Source organism: Conger conger, chromosome 5 (genome assembly GCF_963514075.1).
Source record: "Conger conger chromosome 5, fConCon1.1, whole genome shotgun sequence".
In the NCBI taxonomy this organism is placed as follows: Eukaryota; Metazoa; Chordata; class Actinopteri; order Anguilliformes; family Congridae; genus Conger; species Conger conger.
Genome location: NC_083764.1, coordinates 55,187,598 through 55,210,184, shown reverse-complemented (window position 1 = coordinate 55,210,184; position 22,587 = coordinate 55,187,598). Strand labels below are relative to the sequence as shown.

Below are 22,587 nucleotides of genomic sequence, written 5' to 3'. Positions count from 1 at the left end.
AGCAAGTTTAGCTAAATGTCTCAGTTTCCCTAAGCCAAAGAATGGGGATCACTGGTACATGCTCTAGTCTGACCCATAACTATCCCCAGATAGTTTGAAGTGCCTGGTTGATTTATGTGGACTGAAAGGGCATGAACCAGTCTTAGAGAAAGTATAATCTGTTAAGAAAGATTAGCTACATTTCTCAGGGAACCTAAAAGAAACTAACCTCTCCTTAGGCCAAAAATGGAGATCACTGGTAAATGTTCTAGTCTGGGAAATAACTCACTTCAATCTCCAGAAAGTTTGAAGTGCCTGATTAATTTAGTGCATGTCTACCGAAAGGGCATGAACCATAGAGAATAGAGACAGTATAATCTAGTCTTGAACTTTCATGCTGCTGGCTTCTGTGGAACTACAGAAATAAATCCTTAGTTTACTTTTTTGTTTGCATTTCTGGTTGCATCATGTTTTGGCTATGAGCAGGCCGTTACAAGTCAAAGAGAGGATCACTGCTACACCTTCTAGCCTGGGAAAGAACCCACTTTCCAGATGTCTGGTTCATTTAAGGGGCAGTAAACCAGCTCGTCGGTGGGCAGAGAGGGTCCTCTCCCTGGCCTGGTGACTCACCACACAACCGCTGGAGTCCAGCTTGCGGTCGGCGATGCAGCGGAAGTTTCGGCTGCACCCGCCGTTGTCTTTGGAGCAGTCGCGCACTGGCCCGAAGGAGTCCAGGAGCACCTCCAGGCTGTCGAACGATGAGGAGATCATCAGCTCCTCCCTGGAAGAACACAAAGAAAAGAAATGATCAGCTCCTCCCTGGAAGAACACAAAGAAAATAAATAATCAGCTCCTCCCTGGAAGAAGAAGAAGAAGAAGAAGAAGAAGAAATAATCAGCTCCTCCCTAGAAGAAGACAAAGAAAAAGAAGAAGAGAAATAATCAATTTTTCACACCACACACATAGGACCACCTTTACCGTGTTCAAAACATCCAGTAAACAAAACGTTTTGAACGCACTTCCAACCTTTTACGTGCACCGTTTTGGTAAATTCGGCTCAGGCATCTTGGCAAAACAGCCCCAGTGTGCGAGGAAGACGCTGTCTGCAGATATGTTTGCCGCACTTTGAAGTAGACAGAAGCCCTTTTTCCCTTCTCCATGAAGACGAGCGCATCAATCCGTCACAGGGAAAAGTCTGAAGATCCAGACTCGGCCTGTTTGAAAAGCCCGGTTCAAAGCACCACTGCCTAGCAGAGAGGGCCAAAGGAATGGTGTTTGTTGAAAAATCTAGAAAAATCGTTTTATTCCTCTTTCATTCCGTGTGTGTCTGGATGGCTTTTTTTCTTTTTTTCCCACAATAACCTTGCCCTGAGACATCTGTTTTGAAAAATCCACTGCGAATGCTGCGTGAAAAGACTTGCAGACATTTAGAAGTCATCACGCGCAAACTTGTGTTGATAAAGGGACAAAGCGCAGCGCTCTTAATTGGATTGCATTTTTACCAAAAGTTAAATCGACCAAATTACCATGCTATTCATCTGGAATATTTATAATGACATAAGTGGTTTTATGATAATGCACTGTGAAGCTAGCCTACAGAAACGGAGAACAGCCTCTTTGCTTTCCCAAATATCATTTCCTTTTGCTTTCCAAATTCATTGAGAGATTGCCTGAAACAAACAATTTTGATATTTCATTAAGTTTCTGGTGAAAAACGATTTTTTATCTTGCTAACCAATTTCGCTTTTTATAATAGATCAGACTGACATCTGCATACATTTACGTACAGCTAATCCCACAGATCAGAGCAATTATGGAATACTTGAAGTTTGCCTCCCTTTCAAATCACGCAATTCAATTTCGCAAACACTTTGGTCCATAGAGCTATCCTTATAGCACATACAACCATGTTAAGTGCAACTGCAATCAGAAGCAACATTAAAGATGATTCATATTCAACTACCCCTGAGGCTGCTGCACTCAAACATAAACACCATAAGATCACACGTCCGAATGTCATTCGTATACGCTTTGGCTAAAAGGACAGGAGGGCATTCTCTACTGGCTGCCTGCCAGTGCTGCTATAGAATCCATCTGTTTATATACCCAGTTCCCCTCAGAATATACACTCAGTGAGAACTTTATTCGGCAGACCTGTACACCAGCTTGTTAATGTGGCTGCCAATCATGTGGCAGCAACTAAATTTATAAAAGTATGCAGATGTGGTCAAGAGCTTCAGCTGCTGTACAGACCAAATGTCAGAATGGGGAAGAAATGTGATCTTAGCGACTTTGACCGTGGATTGATTGTTGCTGCCAGAGAGGATGGTTTGAATATTGAATATATCAGAAACTGCGGATCTCCTGGGAATTTCACACACAACAGTCTCTAGAGCTTACAAAGAATAGTGCGTAAAATGAAAAAAATCCAGTGAGCAGCAGTTCTGCAGGCAAAAGTACAGTGTTAATGAGAGAGGTCAAAGCTGACAGGAAGGTGAAAGTAACGCAAATAACCACACATTACAACAGTGGTATGCAAAAGAGAATCTTTGAACACGTCAAACCTCTAAGTACAGCAGCAGAAGACCAATAAGTTAAAAAAATATGTCTAATAAACACCTAACAAAGTGCAAAGTGCTCACTGAGTGAACATTCCCTCTCAGCTCATCCATCCATCCATGTCACATCTGCAGATTCTGTCCGATACTCCAACAAGGCAGACGTGGAACATTTCTGTGACTCTATAATCATAATGTAAAGGCCGCGTTGACAAATTTCCATCCATCCATCCATTATCTCAACCCGCTTATCCTGAACAGGGTCGCAGGGGGGCTGGAGCCTATCCCAGCATACATTGGACGAAAGGCAGGAATACACTCTGGACAGGTCGCCAGTCCATCGCAGGGCACACACACCATTCACTCACACACTCACATACCCATGGGAAATTTAGACTCTCCAATCAGCCTAACCTGCCTGTCTTTGGACTGTGGGAGGAAACCGGAGTCCCCGGAGGAAACTCACGCAGACACGGGGAGAACATGCAAACTCCGCACAGAGAGGCCCCGGCTGACCGGGATTGGAACCCAGGACCTTCTAGTTGCGAGGCGGCAGTGCTACCCACCGCACCATCCGTGCCGCCCAATTTATGAAACTTTGCATTACATTATGCAGAGCAACTCAGTTTGCAGTTTGCAATTTTACAAACACTATATGTATACAGCTGTAGGATTCACTGATGACATTCTGGTTCAGTACCTAGCTCAAGGGTACAACGCCAGTGCCCTAGACTGGAATCAAACCCTTATCCTTTGAGTTATGTGTCCAGGTTCTGACCCATAATGCAACACTTGTACATGTTTTGTTATCCTTGGTATTCATACACACAACCCACACACAGACACACACAAACTGAAAAGGTGTTTTAACAAGTGTAGAAACACATTGATAGCATTTGCATATAAATGGAACATACAGTTTTTATAAGATGTAAATATGCATATAATCATTTCCCATTCATTATCCTGAGACTGTGTCCCTCCACCCACACACTTCTAGAAAGTTAGAAAGAAATAAAGTATGAGAAAGACAGAAAGCATAGGAAATGTTTTTTCTTTGACTGAAGCGCATCGATGGCTCACATCTTGTAAGATTCGCTTTCTGTGATGTTCACTATTTTATAAGCACAGAAATCCAACTTAAGAAATCTGTTATTATTATTACTATTATTATTAGATATAAGTAGAAAAAAGATGAGTAACAAGAAATCAAACTATACTTCAAAGGAAATTAACAACTGAAGATGAGACAAAAAGATATGGGCTCAACTATAGTAAAGTTTACCCAGAAGCCCTACTGGGGACTACCCTGAAATGAGGAACACTGAAGTTCTCTGAGCAATGCACACTGTTTGGGAGGGAGACTGAGGTTTCTAAAAATAATTTGTGGGTCTCCAGATTTTCTTATTGCAGGCCAGTGGAGGTAAGGAGTCTGATTGGAGTACACTACAGTGTGGAACAATATAAAAGGTGTCATGAAGGATAAAGGGCCAAGAGAGACAATCCCCCAAAATTTAATTACAAGTTCAATTGCTGAATCATATGATGAAATAGTTTCAAAGGAAGGCATTTTTCGTAACTGAAATTTCTACCCACCAGAGAATGAATTGATATCTGTGTGACCTGTAACCAAGTAAGCATTTAATCACCACAATTTTTCAATCATGGCGGTTTTAGAAAAAAAAAAAAAATCAAGATCCAGGTTTGAGAAAAAAACGCAATCTTTTGTAAATGGAAGTAAAGGAAGTGAAGGCAAAGATGGCATCGATCTGTTAAAGTGGCAGCTGTAATGAATCTGGGGTCTCGGTACTAAATGTTCCGTTACAAAGATGGACTAATGTTCTGCCCTGAAACAAAGTGCTCTCACTGCTGGCATCAATGTTGAGGCGAGAGGGGGATACTTCAACACACTTTTACTTCCCAAAACATACATACATATACTCACACACACACACACACACACATACGCACATAAACACGCATACACACGCAAACACACATACACACCCGCACATGCGCACACGCGTATACACGTACACTCCCCGCACAAACATACGCATTCACAGACACACACACACAAAGCAGAACATTAGAGATGACCCAGCGTACAGTGGGAGCCACATTGTGAAACTCTGAAAGCAGAGGCAATTAATGGAAACCATCACTTATGAATATAATAAACAAGAACATCCAAGAGATGTGAGAATCCACTGCTGATCAGCAGGCTGCATTGTTTAGAATGCAGAGCCGTTGGCTCCTTTGACAGGTGAATCCATGTGCATTTCCTTATCTTTACCCGGTGATTTTCTTTGCATTGTGTTCTCCTGCTTGCACAAGACATTTGATTGTAAGCATCAAATATAACATAAATCAATGTAAACATGCAGTGTGGGGCATGCTTACAGTGTACAGTGTATGAGATTTTTCAATAGCAATGCCCACATTGTGTGGATTTGCAGAATCCTATATCTCTTTTCATTTGAAACTCAATTCTCATGACTGAAAAAACAACGTGGACTGAATAAGAACTCAAATTGCTTTGCTGGGCATGTCTGTTCTGCATGCTCTTAACCTTTACAGTGCAGCCAGATGTGCATATTATATTCTATATAATACTCAAGCATCTGAATCGCTCTATTCTCTATTCAACATACCTTTATTATCTGCTTCATTACAATACACTCTTCCAACATCAAGCAAAGACATCTGTAGACAGAAGATTTATATCTGTGTGTAGTGAGTTTCCACACACAAACAACTTCATATAGCTTTTATTTGTATTTTCTTGCTGTTTTTCACATTTTTTCTCCTTCATTTTGGTATACCAAAATGGTATTGTTTTTTAAAATTATTTATTTTCCTGATATATATTTTTCCATTTTTGGCTTACTTTCATTCTCTGAGGAACCACTGAAGACCAATGAACAGGTGAGGACACGGTTGTGTCATCTGACCTCCAGCACAACAGTAATACCGTCTAGAGGACACACCATAGCGCATGGCTCAAAGATTCACTAGTGTTCATATGCAGTACCAAGGGCACATAACCTTGTGTGTGATGACTTTACACTATGATAATGAACTCACATTTCCCCCCGGTTCACAAAACGAAGCATGTTAAGCCCAAAGGCAATGTGTCATACAAAACAGCCAATGTATTACCCCTTTCCGCTCATTAATGCAGACAATTAGACACGCTGACTAATAATAGGTGTCCACAGCACCTGCCTGAAAAAAGAATAATAATCTGGAAAAATTGGGAGTTAAAAGTATGCATGGATTATGGCTGCCAACACAAATTATGTGCACAAAAACTGAGGAGATGCAGTTCCCCAAACAAACAAACAAAAAGCATGAATGAGATTAATTTCAGAGCCTGCCGTATTTCCCTGGCGGGCAGAAACAAGGTAGCCGATGAATATGCATGTTAGCCAGGCTCGGTCCCCTCCTTCTGTCTGCGCTATGTGCTAACGCACGCCGTGCACTGGGAGCAGCAAAGGGTAGCAACTCACGTCTGAGTACGTTCCGCTATCGTGTTCCAACTTCGATGCTGTCCTTTGCACCAACATTAATCTCAATTTTCACATGACTTACATCAGTAGTTCATCAGCAGTATCAACCCAGAAATTGTGAACACACATTAATTCAAGGGATTAACTGTAAAATCTATGACAGTTATTAAACAATGTCTGTCATTAAAGATGGCGGTTCTGAAAGGGCTCATATTATTTCAGGTGTGTTCTGCCAGTGAGACTTCCCTTGCAGCTACAGTGTTTTACATATTTCCATAATATTGACAGCAGGTGACAGTGATTGCTACAGTACAGAAACTCATACGTTATATATTCTTCCTGAAATGAAGTTACGAGTTTATCACGAGATTAGTCGAAGCAACCACAATGCATACAACAATCTGATTTCATATGATTTGAATTGAACTTTCATCATAACTGTTTATCTGATCTTGTATTGCATGTGAGGAAAATATGCATAATATGGTAATTAACCTTGTTGAGAAAGAATTTATTTACCAGTGGAAGAAAACAATATATTCAAATTGAACAGTTATGGATTATGCACACTCTCACAATCACAGAATTGTGTGCATTTTCCCACAAGTATTTTACATAACTTCAATATGTAAATCTGCATAGACCATTCTGAACAAAAAGCAGCTATTTTCCAGAAGACATTTTTGCACCCAGAAATATTTATGTACTTATGCACACCCAGAAAAACCCTGCAACTTAAAAACACGTCTGCATATAATCCGCTATTAGACATGTGTGCCAATGTTCCCTTAAGGCTTTCTTTAACAGTGTCCATGAAAAGGAGACATGAGAGAGTACAATTAAGAGCACTGGAGATATGGGGGAATTACATCATAAATCATAAATTCAATTTCAAACAATAATAGGACATGAAATGCAATCACAAAAGCACGCGACAAATTGATTAAACAGTGTCGGATTAAACGAGCAGCCTGTTCAGTCATCTCGGTTTACAGTGGAACTGCACGTGTGCGGACGCTAAATGAACGAGGGTTGCTGAAAAAGATATAAATTAACTTACCAACGCCGATTCCATACCTGTACTCTCAGAAATACAGTGACAGTGGAGGTACATTTCTGTTCTTCAGGAATCAAATTTCCCAAATATACCCTGAAAGTGCAGTAATGTTCTCTTTGGGCACCAATGAGAATGTTTTCCAAGCAAAAATGAGGTACAAATTAATTATATATTGCTGGCTAGGGGTTTTATCTACCTAAAGGGTACCGCCCCAGCAACAAGCATTTGTACCTGTTTAGGCACTTTTTGTCCCTGTTTCTGAGTGTGAGGCGGAGGTCATGGAGTGAGACACGCTTTCACTGACTTTGGAAGCACAGTGATATTGTGGATAGCACTTCCGCGGTCATCCTGTGTGGAGTTTGCATGTTTTCCCCATAGCTTCGTAGGGGGGCTTCATCCAGGTACTCTGCTTTAGACAAGCAGGTAGCACTAACTGGACAGTGTAAATTGCCCGTAGGTGTGAGTGCGTTAGTGAATAGTGTGTGTGCCCTGCGATGGACTGCCCAGGGTATATTCCTGCCTCATACCCAGTGCATGCTGGGATAGGCTCCAGCAGGAATGAGCACCGTAATAATGGATGGATTATATCAGAATCATAACACACCCTGGTGTGTAAAAGCCAGTTATGACCAGCTTGGAATACCAGCTACCAGCTGTTTCAAAACATAGCTCGAGCAGGTCAAATCATGTTGAGTATGAAGCTGGTCTAACTGCTCAAACAGGTACCAGCTGTTTCAAAATATAGCTTGAGCAGTTTTTTTCAGCAGGGCAGCCTTCTGTTCAAATAGGCAATGCCCCCAATAGCCCACATAACAACTGCATTTTGGAGCGGTGAATAGGCCAGAGCCGGACCTTCGGAGTCTGGTGGCCAGATATAAGAACGCTGTTGTGGCCCCAGAGTATTATTGTGGCTGTGGCCCTGAATGACTGCACGGAGTGTGCGTGCCAGCGGCCGGCTGTGCTCCAGGCTCTGAATAAGAACATCATGACAGCACAGTCTAATTCAGAGATGTGAGGGGGAGGTAAACACGCTCTGGCACTCTGCGGCAGGAAAAAGTGCGGGAAAAAAAGATAAATTAAACGGGACGAAAACAGTGTAAACAGAGCGGAACCGGCCTGTTTCGCGCAGATGGAGGAGTGTGGCGAGGAAGACATCAGGGCTCCCTGCATTTCGCGCGGAGAGGTGAAAAGGCGATGACGAACGATAATCAGACAGGGAGGCTCAGGAGGAAGATTGAGGACTGCGAGTGGAATAAGCGCACGCCCCCCCCAGGAATAGAGGCCGGGATTGGCTCGTTCGCCCTGAGGGGCGACTCAAAAAACCAACGCGCTTCAAACACCTATCGCCCTGTCAATCACACTGCCGAGGCGGAGCCCGGAATTAAAGGCTGCCTGTCGAAAATAAAAGGCAGATCTGAGAACAATGTGAGATATTTCATTAAAACGAGACAGCACTGTTTGGCACTACAGAGAGAGAGAGAGAGAGAGAGAGAGAGGGAGATCCTGTTTTTAGCGCTAGAGATCCTGGAGAACGGAGCGGCCGTCCGAGCAGGGCCGGAGTGCGGATATCGGACGATCACTGCTTTTTTTGGGTCAGAGCTCCGCAGATACCTTTGCGCAACACTGCCCTTGAATTAATGCCTCACATTTACAGCGACAGGGACTGGAAATACCCCAGCGACCAGACGCTATCTTTGTAATGGGGTTTTCCTCAAGCAGAAATACTTCATTCAAACACATTCTGCCCAGGGGCATTTAAATCTCATTCTTTAGTGCAATATTCGGGATTTCATCGGAAAAGCCCTTAAACGTTTGAGGATTCATTTTTCAGCCGGTGCCGAAAACACCCGTGTCACTTACACGCCAGGAAACGATGCGGAAAATGCTGTTTGTTAGTTAATTTTAAAAATGTAATGTGCTCCTTGGGCACGATTGGAGTAACAAAGAAAAAAACAGGAAATAAATATTTTTGCGAAGCCTGCAGAGAGGTCCCGAGATTATTCTGTCCGCAGGGCGAAACGCTCGCAAGGTGATATTTATGCTTAAAGGAGTTAAATGGGATCTGAGGTTTCCACCGTTTGCTATGAAATATGGGTGGGGAAAGCGCATTACCCGAGTGCAGAGGGCCACTATATCATCCGCACGGCCGCGAACATTAAAAAACGCACGGCCGCCAGGAGAGTGTTCCATGCAGAGAGCTGTGTAAACCAGGGCAGTTTCACCGTGCCGCGTACGACCGCTTCTGCCTCCCCCGCCGCTGTCCAAAGCACGATAGCACGATAGCACGATAGCATCTGTTTGGAGAAGTCCTCGCGTTCCGCTTCAAACGGTTATGTGACACGCGGCGAACTCAATGGGCCTCTGTTCAGACGCACCCCTGCTATCGCCCGAACCTGGACTGCTCATTACCCTCTACGGAACTTCCTGGATTCTCACGTTAACGGCTGTTCACATTACATTACATTGCATCACATTGTGGACATTTAGCAGATGCTCTTATCCACAGTGACTCTTAAAAGCTTTTTTGCTTTTTAACAGAGTATCCCTTTTGTACAGTTGGATATTTACTGGAGCTATTCATGTTACCCCTGGGGGTACAATCCAGCCATCACAAGCTTGAAATTCCAGCTACCAGATGTTTCAAAACATAGCTTAAGCTGGTCAAACCATTTTGAGTATGGAGCTGGCCTGAACTGGTCAACCAGCTACCAGCTGTTTCAAAACCTAGCTTTTTCTTTCAGTAGGGAAGAACTCAAGGATAAAACAATAATGTCCTACCTGGGAATCGAACCTGCACCCTTTAAGATTACAAGCCCTATTATACTACAATGCCACAACACGAACTGCTTGAGATTTCCGGGCCAAAACATGCGCTTTACCATTCATATATACAGTCTAATTTTGTAGTCTCAATCCTCATTGGGAAGGCTGTGGCCTTGTGAATCAGTGGTTGTGGGTTCAGGGGTTTGGTTCCTAGCTGGGTGCTGCCATTACACCCTTGAGCGAGGAGGTTAACCTGAACTACTTCAGGATACACTCAATGAGCACTTTATTAGGTACCCCTGTACATCAGCTTGTTAATTCAAATATTTAATCAGCCAATCATGTGGCAGCAACTAAATGCCATGCAGATGTGGTCAATGGGTTCAGCTGTTTTTCAGACCAAATGTCAGAAATGTGTGACTTTGTCCTTGGAATGATTGTTGGTGCCAGAGAGGGTGGTTTGAATGTCTCAGAAACTGCTGATCTCTTGGGATTTTCACGTACATCAGTCTTTAAAGTTTGCAGGGAATGGTCCAAAAAAAAAACACATCCAGCAGTTCTGTGGTCTTGTTAATGAGAGAGGTCAGTGGAGAAGAGCCAGACTGGTCAAAGCTGACAGGAAGGTGACGGTAAGGCAAATAACCACACATTACAGCAGTGGTATGCAGAAGCAAATCTCTGAACACACACTGTGTCAAACCTCTAAGTGGATAGACTACAGCAGCAGAATAAAAAAACAAAGTCCAATACATACCTAAGAAAGTGCTCACTGAGTGTATACTGTATCCTACTGTATAAATGGATTGTATGTAAACCTGCAATCTGTAAATATCTGTGGAAAAGTGTGTCTGCCAAAATATCTGAATACAATGAAATGGTAACAGGCATAAGTAGGGTTTGTTTGTGCAGCAGTGCTATACAGGCATGCGTTAAAGCAAAAATAATTACACCTGCAATGCCTTCCAGTAAATCAGGACAAAGATATTGCATTGTCTCAAAATCAAATTCACTGCTTTATGCAACATATAAGGGTAATAAAATGGACAGTCTATGAGTCTTGTGAGAAACTTCTATTAATGTAGATCTCTGACTAGGATCTGACTAGACTTTATTTGGCAACTATGATGAATTGCAAGGTCCTGCCTGTTATTGTTTGGAGGGTTCAGAAAATGGTTTTCAGCATTTCAGCCAAGGGCCAAATTCTCAGGCCAAACAAAGTTGGACAGATCTAAAAAGCGCATGCAACATTAACTGAAGGGAGTCTCATCTGAATCAGACAATGTCACCATGAGTTATGTGAGCGGTAAAAATAGGGTTTGCGGGGAAAGAAATTGACAGGTAGAACAATGGACTAGCCAGCCCATCAGGCTTTGAAGACAAACAGCCACGGCGAGCGAGAAGCCTCCAGCCAGAGTGTTTCTAATTAACATCTTACTTTGGGGGGCGGAGGGGTCGAGGTTCCAAATGAACCCCAAAAACATGATCCACACACACACACACACACAATGACCCGCACAAACACATGCACACGCACCTAGAAGCACACACATACACACACACACGCACAAACACAATGATACACACAAACACACACACTCGCACATGCACACACACACACAATGACACACACAAACACACACGCACACAAATGCACACACGCACACACGCACACACACACACACACACACACACACACACCAGCTCAAACACTGTGATTAGGCTGCGTTTGCCTCTGATAGACCAGCTCCAGCGCCAGCTACCTCTGTGCATGTGGGCAGCGCACCTGTGTTTGAATCAAAGTCACGCCTTGGGCTGTGTGGAAGGTGCCCTCTACTCCGTGAGATCTGTGTCTCCGCTCTCCCCCGTACCTTCAGACCGTACTGCGGTCCGTTCTTTACGAACCTCAGAAAAGGACACGTGTCTCTGGATTTATGAGTCAACGTTAACATAAAGGTGTGAACCTCCTCTACCTTTACAGCTTGATTACCACTGGAGTTCTCCCACTGCACCACTTCCCATCATCTCTGATTTAACAAGTCAGTTTAAAATAGAGGTGGAAAATCCACCTTCAAGAAGTAGTATTTTGTCGTAATTGGCACCTGGATTTGCCAATTATGATACTTCTCCAGCCTGGAGGTAGAACTAATTAGTGAAATCAGCTGTCTGACATCAGCTGTCTGTCTTCATTGGTGGAAATACGTACCGTGGCAACACTTCTACTTTCCACCTGAACTTTCTCTGTTCTAAATGGACTGATGACTTAATGGACTTCATTTCTTAAAATACACCAATACAATTATTTACATGAAATGTATTCCTTCCAGCGATGGCTACAGTATGTTTCCCCCAGCCCTGAAAGCATACAGTACAGTACGTGTTTTTTAGGGACTGTCTGCCTCGTTATTTGAGCTAAATCAATTTGACGATGGCAGCTTTGTTTCACGGAGACCGGTTTTTGCACAACGTCTTCTGATGTCTCAGCTTTGTACAGGGTCCCACTGGTATCCACCACTCAGCACAAAATGGAGGCTTATTCAGACTGCACTGCGATTATGTAACACAGAAACCTCGCAAAATTCCTGCTCCGCTCCAATAAGAAAAAACTAGCAGTGGAAATTTAGCTTATAATACTGATAAAAGTACTTTTTTTCTGCTCAAACAGTCATCTGAAAGTGGTTTGGAAAGATATCCCTTCCTTCCTAGTTCCACAGCAGCACCAAACGAAACTAAGACAAAGCATCTTCCAAAAATACTTTTTATCCCTCAGTAATTCTTCTTTGGTTGGGTAATTGGTGAAAGACATTTGCTTCTAAATTAGCTTGCTGAACATACAGCACAGACACTGTAGCAATTAAGAATGATGCTTATGCAATACCCGCTGCAATTAGGACCCACAAATGCAGCCATTTCAAAGTCTAGGAATTAAATCCTGACCTTTTAACTGCTTTACAAAATGGCAGAGATGTGGGTGTGTTGCAGATTCACACATCAAGCGTACCATATGCTTCTAAAACTTCCCTATTGAAACATTGGCAACTTTCTTCAATGTATTTTTACATTTAAAAAAACATTCTGTTCAGATAATGTGGCTCCTGACAATTCTCTTCTTGTCTTTAGCTGGAAGTGCTTGGCACGCGATGTGGGAAATTTGACAAGAGCTGATTGCAAGACAGCGCTAACTTACAGCATATATGTTTTTCTGCTTTTTTGCAAAATCAAAAAGAATGAAACTCTTGAGGAAACTATCTTATTGAAGCCGTTACTGTGCTCAACCCGTAATAGACAACTTAACATGTACGTCTTGCGGAGTGCAATAATGCGATGATGTATTTTTAATTCCTAAAGTGTTGAGAGCCATTTGAGTATTTCAAACCGAGCACTTTATCTAATTACATGGGCAGGGGATATTTGCCTGGGCTGTTTTAACATTGATTTTTCCATGTAATTATGCTCCTGGTCTCTTGTTTCCCAAGTCTTTTAATCATCGCCAGTCAGCCGCATACTTGCAGTCTCTCTCACATGTAAATTAGCAAAGAAAGCAAAAGCAAAAATAAAAATAGGTACGTCTTGAAGGGTGCTAAATTATTCACAGTATCTCTGTCACTGATTTTTTTTTACGTGTCTAAAACCCATAAACCCATAAAGACCTAATCAGTGAAGGACACAAATAAATCACAGAATAGCGGTGTTTTCAAATGAGAAAAGCATATTTCTTATCCAGTCTGTCTTGAAAATAGAAGTGATTTGCATGCTTCGTAAAAGGCACAAATGAAAAAGACGCCCACTTTTGTGCCATCATTTCAGATAGGCATTCTATTGATAGACTTTAGGCACATTCGACACAATCACAAATGTTCTCTTCATTATACCTATTAAAGCTGCAATCAGCAGACATATTCAAGGCTTACCATATTTTTGAGTTATGTAAATGTCACAGCTAAGCATTTGCATTTCAAAAAGTAATTTCCAAACAATCTCTTGCTTTGCTCTATATGTCCTGATAAGGTAGAAAATAATGTATCTTTACTGTACATATAACAATAATCAAGAGAATATACTGTATCTGCACATCAGAATCCTCCTGGCCATCTCAACCTACACAAAATGGGACAACCATTTTGAACATTTGGTCACAGGCTGTATCTTTCCAACAAGTGCCCAACAAGTAAGTATGGAGTACACACACAACTTTAATGAAGAATATTCCATCAAGCGAGGCACTCATAATAGAGAATCTGGGCACTGGCACAAAATGGGCAAAAATTCCAATCTTATTCAACTTTTGTGCACTCAGATAAATGAATCGCTGGATTTACTTAATACAATTATGGACAGTGGCTGCACACAATATTATTAAGTGTTCAGTATGTGACTTCAACTGATTAAGTATTTGGTATGAGTACTTAATCAGTTGAAGTCCCATATACTTAATAATACTTCATGCAACCACTGTCAATAATTGAATTAAGCAGTCATTTTAATGCAATTCCTGCTCACTCCGTTGTTTTTCTATGCATGTCAGACTATCAGGAACAAAAGCATTAATGTTACCTATACCTGTGCTCGTAGCTTCCACTGAGCCCTTAACCCTTTGAAGAGTAGGTTCCGGAATGTTTTTCGATTCAAAGTTCTAAGTCAGTGTTCTAGAACGCCATTGATTTCTATCAGCAGCAGTGACTGTGACATCAGCATTAGAATGTTCAGTTAAGAACAATCCAATCACTTCTTTGTGACCTCACACCTTAATGGGTTAAATATAGACTCAGAACTCAGTCCTCACCTGACGTCCACTGCGTCCTCCATCACGGTCATGTCCGTCTTGCACTTGGCGGAGGGGTTGATGGCGAGTTCCGCGGGCGGGATGACGAAGCTCTTGCTGAGGGGCAGCCACATGCCCTCCCCGAGAGTGTAGGTGAACCTGGAACACACACACGGCACGGCGCAGAAACAGTCATTACAGCGAGGGGCCCGGGGTTTCAAATCGCACAGGGGGCACAGCACTACGTTTGCCTGGCTCGCCATTGGAAATCTACAAGTCTGCTGGAGAAACTATATAAACATACACAAGGCATATCCCAAAAGAGCAATGCAGCAGCATGGAGCATCATGTGCTGAATGTGGAATTTCACATTTTTAACCTAAGATACAGAGGAATTAATGTGGAAACAAGCATATGTGCACAAACACACGTGCACACACTCACACACACACACACACACACACACACACACACACACACATCCTCATACAGTATATTCCGTTTCGTGCAAATAAAAGAATCATGTAACTTCAGTTGTGCCAGGACTTGATCCCGGGACAAATGTGTACAATCCATGAAGGTTGACCAAAATGTCCCCTGACGCATTATTAACCAAAAGAATTGCACATTATTTGTGAAAAAGACCTACTGTATACTGAGCACATATTCTTGTATAGCAGGGCTGCCCAAACCTGTTCCCAGAGATCCACCCTCCTGTAGGTTTTCATGTCTACCCAAATTTGACACACCAGACTTGACTAATTAGCAGCTCAACAAGATCTCGAGTTGAATTAGATGTGCTTTATTAAGTGTTGGAGTGAAAACCTACAGGAGGGTAGATCTCAAGTGACAGGGATGGGCAGCCCTGCTCTAGCTGCTGAATGAGGTGTGCTTTGTTAGTGTTGGAGTGAAAACATATAGAAGGGTAGATCTCCAGGAACGAGGTTGGGCAGCCCGGTTGTAGCTGAGCTGTTGCAGTCTCCGCTTTCTAGAGTCTGGCGTCTGCTGTCATAATACGCCAAATCTGAAGCGGGGTTCTTGCTCTAATTGGGCAATTCCCAACTGGAAACAACTCCGTTTCTAAAAACAGAAGTGACCTGATGCTAAACCCAGCGCTCACTCTGTTTAATATGGGATGTGCTACAGGAACAGGAATAGCGGAATCGTGACTGCAGTGGCACCGACATGCATTTAACATACATGGAGCACCAGGGACGAAGCGCTAACGGAGAGCCCCCACCTCTCATCCATTCTTAGGGTGAAGCCAGACGGCATGGCCCTCAGCCATATGGGTATATTTACAGAGACTGGGAGGCATGCATTCAGCTAGCCTAAGCTACGGAGACCCACACCGTGAACGGAGAACACCAGAGCTCCCGCTAAAGTGAACAGGGCATATCACACTTTCACAAGGCGAAATAAAACTTACACAATTGTATTTCAAAGCTCCGAATAAAATAAATGTTTCACGAAACTTCCGGACCGAAACAGCCATCGTTTCACGAACTGCTGCACACAATGAAATTTCTGATCACGAAAGAATTGACTGGCGAGGTCTTGTTGGTTGTTAAATCTCCTGTTTTCTCCATTGAATGAGAAACTCTTTTGCACTCAACACATGCAAGTAGAGGCTTGTTTCCTGTTACTTTTCCATCGGGCCCCTCCTACCCTCTCCGGGTCCTAAGTACCCACAACCGGATGCTTGTGGGTGTAACAATTTAAATGGGAGAATATTTTTTGGTGGAGTCCCTTAAGTAAAAGAATCTTGAAAATAAGAATTCCTTCCATAAAGCCAAAACCTTGGTCAATAAAACACGGGCAGGAGAAGTATGAATGTGCGACTTTCTTATTTTCATGACATTTATGCTCCACTAGTCTGCACCTCTCTGAAATATTTTTGGGTGGGCAACATTCTGTATATTATGCACTCTTGCAGTAGCCAAAATAAGAGGTAAAAATCCACTGAACTCTGGGAAACACAGGCGCGGTACAGTACAGACACGCGCCATTAAGAGCATGCACCCAAGGCTGATTCAACCTGGACAAAATGAAGCTAATTAACACGTAGAGTTACAAGGTTTCTGACAGGAATAAATCTGTTTTTTTAATTTATTTTTATTTCTCTGTGTGAAAGGGTCCCGCGAGTAAAAAGGCTTGCGGTAATCCATCAAGGCCAGGCGGACCGAAAGCGCCCACTTAGACAGTTTGTCGGAAACGCACTTGCACTTGATAAAGCAATGTTTATTTGCCGGATATCTGGCTGCCGGCTCACGGGGTCATGTACAATGATCGCTGACATTATTCAGCAGGGACAGACTGCAGGCCTAAGCAAATCCCCTGGAATACATTAGAGCCGGGGGAAAACAAACTGCAAAAACACCCCGTAAATACATCAATTCATTATTTATTTGCATTTAAATAAGACAGAACATTAATAATTACTGCTAAGTATTATTTAACTGACATCCAAATAGTCATGCAGAATTTATATACTCTATATATAGTGTATTTGTGTGTGTGTGTGTGCGTGTGTGTGCGTGTCAGTGTGTGTACAATACTGCCTGAACGTTCTTTTCATGTTAGTCAAAGAATGCCAACAATTATTCTCATATGACTAATTTGAGCATGAATTATGAAGTCACAGGTCAAATTGTTGATATGGTACGGATGGATGATATGGATTATTTGTAGGCGGGTATGTGGGGGTGATTTCACATTTCTACAGCTCGCAACAGTCATTTGGGATGTGTTGCCCTTTCAGGGCTATTATACAGCATTTATACTGTATGTGTTAGGGTTACATGAGCACACAGCAGGAAGGAAGGTGGATGATCACAATGGGTGGTCAGCGGATGAGCTCTGTATACAGAAGAATATTAGCTGTTCTTATCTTCATGGTAATAAACATGGTTGATTAACCCACGCTAACATGTCATTAGAATGTTCTTAACTGAACATTCCAATGCTGATGTAACAATAACAATCGCTGGCAAGTGATTCTAGAATCTAGAACTGACTTATTCTACAAAGGGTTACACACTGCTACTGCAAGGTCCACTAGCCTGGCTTAATTAATAATGTTATTGCGGTTCCAATTTTTGAAAGAACATACAGAAAAATATGCACGCAAGTGGTAGCATCTGTCAAGATAATGCTGCTGACTTTCAAAAGATGGCAACAGACAGCCCACATCGCAGATACGGCTAAATGGAGCTTGACAACTATTTGAAAATGATCAACTTTAAAATGGATGTCTCATCTTTAATGAAAAAATAAATATACACTCACTGAGCACTTAGGTATTTATTAGACTTTTCTTTTTTTTTTTTACTTCTGCTGCTATAGCCTACCCACTTAGAGGTTTGACGTTTTATGTGTTCAGAGATGCTCTTCTGCATACCACAGTTGTAATGCATGGTTACTTGTGTTACTGTCATCTTCCTGTCAGCTTAGACCAGTCTGGCCCTTCTCCTCTGATCACTCTCATTAACAACATGTTTCTGCCCACAAAACTGCTGCTCACTGGATGTTTTTAGTTTTTCGCACCATTCTCTAGAGACCAACTCTAGAGACTGTTGTGTGTGAAAATCATAACAAGCTGGTGCACAGGTCTACCCAATAAAGTCCTCAGTGAGTGTATATTGGCTTTGAGGTGTGTGTACTTTTGCGTGTGTGTGTAGGTGTATGTGCGTGTGGGTTCACATAGGGATGTGTGTGAGTGTGTGCATGAGTGTGTGTGTGTGTACATGTGTGGCTCAGTCTGTGGGGGGGGGAGCCAGGTGAGAAGAAAATGTAAATCTCAAAGCTGCATAAAACCCTGCGGAAAGTGTTGAATACTGTGTGATGTTCGTACCCTGAGCCAAACTCAACAGCAAAAAAACTGAATTATGTGAGCGCTCGTTCAGCTGAACCTGGTCTTCTGTACCCAGAGGATCTGCGCCGGATGGGCCCAGAGACACTGAGCAGTGTGCGTGGGCCGCTATCTTCTGGGAGACCAGGTGGGAAAAAACAACAACAACAACGCCAAACACGAACAGAACAGCCCTGCAGATCTGCAGTCTGGAGCCTGGGTCCCTCTCCGTGCCTGTCAGTCCCCACACGCCCGTCACCTCGCCTCTGGCCCTGTCCTTTCGCCGGCCTGTGCAGGGTTTTCCCGGAAGCATCTCCCTGCAGGGTTTGCAGGCTTCCCTCAACTTGCCTATTCACCGTATCGGATATATACTGTGCAAATGCGCAGCACCGACATTACATTACATTACGTTATTGGCATTTGGCAGACGCTCTTATCCAGAGCGACGTACAATTGATTAGACTAAGCAGGAGACAATCCTCCCCTGGAGGGGGAGGGCCCAACGGCTGTGAGGATTTTATTGTGGCTACACCGGGATTAGAACCACCGACCTTGCGTGTCCCAGTCATTTACATTAACCACTACACTACAGGCCACCGACATAGTGAAAACCAACTAAATTAACAATTTGCTCCATTTCGAAATAAATTTAGTAAAAACAACAGTGGTCATGTGTTTCGTAACAAATCTTCTGCAGAGATGCATGCAACATCTAAGCTAAGCACAGAATCTGAATCTGAAACTCTCCATAAATGTATTCCATAAACAATTATTGTCCATATAGCTAACACCCATATATCGGAGGTCAACTCCAAACATACTGTTGCTTTGGTCAGCATAATTCGCCATTACAAAGAATGTGACTGTTGTACATTGTACTAATACAACTTTATGCATTTAGAACGACTGCTTTTTTTGATACATGAAATGTAGTTCCGTTTCTGGTAGAAAGGAAGGCAATGTGCATGCTTGCTAATTGCACAATAAATATATGTGCATTAGTCCACACAACAGTTAAACAAACATGCAAAACATGTGCCGACATCCTGAAAATAGTCCCCGACTAAATTAACAATTTGCTCCATTTTGAAGTAAATTTGGTAAAAAACTACACTGTTCATGTTTCTCATGATAATAGGTTGCATCTTCTGAAAATGAAAATATATCTTTCAGAGCAGCCTTGAGTTGCTTCAGGGCACGTCTGAAATGAATGGTTTCACTGCTGAATGCTAAACGGGGAAGAGCAATGTCAAAAGGTACAGAAACTTTCTCGTTCGCGGCATTTTCACAGGAGACGTGGACGACACTGAAAAAAAAAGAAGAAGAAAATGACCAGCGTTATCCGGTAACTGTATTTACTGCACTGTAAAATAAATCCCTTCCGTGTAGAACACAAATCTGAGTCTACTTCTGCACCGCCAGGCAACTCGCGGTAACGAGCGAGAACTCCCGCGATTGAAAATCGATGGACGAGGCTGAAATTTGGGGGCAGAGAGCTGAAGCAGAGCGGGACTCCGCACCGGGCCCCAGACAGCTCGCTCGAGCCCGGAAACGAGGCCCGTTGTCCACGGACTCGGCTCATTAAAAGAGTCCCAGTCCTGCAAATGAAGCTGTCTCCGCCATGCCAGAAAAAACCCACGCCGGGCGAGAGAGCTGCACACTCGAAAATAGCAAATCTGGGTCTGGGAGCAGGCTTCCTGACGTACGCTACCGGGCTTTTTTTACAACGCCGCTCAGACAGAGATGACCGGGGGGAATTCAACGTGACGGCGACCGTTAAAAAAAAAAAAAGCCGAAAGAGTTAATGTCTTTTTTCTTTTTTTCTTGTTGTCGAAGAAGCTTCGGAATATTTCGCACCTAAAGTTGTTCAATTTGCATCTAATGAAATAGCGACTTGGCATAACGAGGGCGTCAGATCACATGTGCTGTGTGCATTAACAGCCATTCTATGCGGGCCGTGATTAAACAGCCATAAAAGGAAAAGCTTAATTATGTCCCTCCAATTACTTTGCCTGTTTCCAGCTCTAACGTACTATGAATCAGTACCCACCCCCCCCAAAAAAAGCCCTTAATAATCTGCATTAGACTCATGCAAATGATTCTAAGAGGGTGAGTTCATTAAAATTTTATTATTGCCTTATTTAACTCGGGGTTAGGGAGACTGAACTAGCTTTTTCAATTACATTTCATTAGTCTCCTACCTGTCTACGTGACTGAAATAGGGGCCCGGTTCTGCGTGCTGCGTGTTACCATGGCGACGGCTGGGTAATGCCGACGCTGGTTACGCGCCGGTTACACGTGCTCCGTAGCGAACGGAGAGACGAACGGCGTATCGCGGAGGCCGGCGGGCATCGGAACGGCGCCGATAAGGGGGCTTTTTGTCGGGAGGAAGAGATAGTTTCAATTAACGCACTCAAACGGCGGTAGATTTACAAAACCTGGCACGGGGCGCGTGCCGCCTGCCAAGTTATGGATTGGCTGGGCACAAGCCATACCTACACAACACTGAGAGCACGGTCCTTATCAGGATCTCTCACGGATTACACAACCCAGATGGCCTATCTGGAAATATCTCGAGACGGCGTCTGGGAGAGACGCTCACCGTCTCAGCGATCGGCAGGTCAGGTATGTGGCGGCTTAGACACACACACACACACACACACACACACACACCCTCTCGCTGTTCAACTCCTCCGTATGTTTGAATCACTGGTTTGGATCGCCGCCCTCACCTCGTTACAAATAACAAGGTCGCCTACGGAGAGGATATCGACGCTCGTGTGCCCTCTTAAACACTAACAAAACAAAAGGAAATGGTGATCGATTTCAGAAGTACAAAATGAAAGCGTACGCCGGCGACCATTCAGAGAAGCGATATGGAGTCAGCGCTGTAGCAGAAGGACCCTGGCACCGCCATCGATCAAAGGTTGCCATGGAATGTCAACACTGCGGCAATTGACTCATACGGGTTAGCGGAGGCTATCCTTTATGAGCAAAATCCAGCCCTTCAATTAGCATTATGCTAATTCTGTTCAACAGGAGCTCTGGCAGTACTGACATTCAGCATTCAGTAGCCTTTCTGCTGGAAGTCACAACAAATTAAATAAAAATAATTAATAACAGGGAAATTATCTGGGGCATTCTTCACAAATAACTCTGTCCGTTCAGCACGCTCTTCGGCGGGGTAGCCGAATCGTTGAAGACACCTCCCACTCCCCCAGGACCAAGTACATGGAGCTGCACGTTGGTGGCCATTATCAAACAATCCACATTTACAACAAGAACACTACCCTCGTTTATTCCAAGAAGTATACAACTTCTTGCCGGCAGGTGAATGAAACTCTTGTTACATAAACCTGTACAACCTGTACAAGAATGTACCTTTTATCGATTCCGCACACAGTATCACCTCTTATGTGATACTGTGTGCGGAGGTCCTTTAGGGGTTTTTTGTCGTCATTTTTTTTAGTGCTACAGTAGGTGTTGGAGTGTGTTTTGATTATACACATTGTGTCTTTTTCTGTAAGATAAATTCCCTCTTTAAGGGGAAATAAAGTCTTATTTTTTGGGAAGCCAACCTTCCCTGAGCTGAAGTGATTGGTCAGAAAATGACGGTCACATGAAAAGCGAGCAGGCTTTTCATTCTTATGCTGTAGCTGAGACGAATAAGCCTAGCGCACAGGCTACCTGCAGATACCACTAACCATCCTTCACATCCCCTCGGGTCTCAGCAGCTGCGAGTATCTCCTTCCGTGGAAGTTCATACCTGGAGTAACGGCGCCCTGGAGAGTTACGGCTCGAGATCTGCTCCTGTTAGCTACTTCATTCACCTAAAATGACTTTATATTTACAGTGACATCAACAAGACCCGTGAAGATCGCAGCGTAAACAAGTGACGGAAAGAAAACAGGCCACGATCCTCCGCTTAGCCATTTCTCTCGATCGGACCACTGATATCTAAACTCAAAAAACGCACAATGCACACATAAAACTAACCAATATATGTTATATATGGGCAATAAATGTAACGGTTTGGTTGTTTTCACAGGAAAATGGCCATCCCTGTGTCCTGCTCTTGAAATATTCTGCCGATGAAGCTAGCAGATAAA

At 43.2% G+C, this 22,587-nt stretch overlaps 1 protein-coding gene across 1 annotated transcript in view; it reads right to left on the bottom strand.

The window, feature by feature from the left end:
- The window catches only part of astn1 (astrotactin 1), a 354,373-nt gene that overhangs the window by 181,008 nt on the left and 150,778 nt on the right, over positions 1-22,587 (bottom strand). The window contains exons 10-11 of the mRNA XM_061243332.1: positions 14,650-14,787; positions 610-760 (exon numbers count right to left, since the gene is read on the bottom strand). Coding sequence (XP_061099316.1) covers positions 610-760; positions 14,650-14,787 — 289 coding nt within the window. The remainder of the gene's footprint in view (positions 1-609; positions 761-14,649; positions 14,788-22,587) is intronic.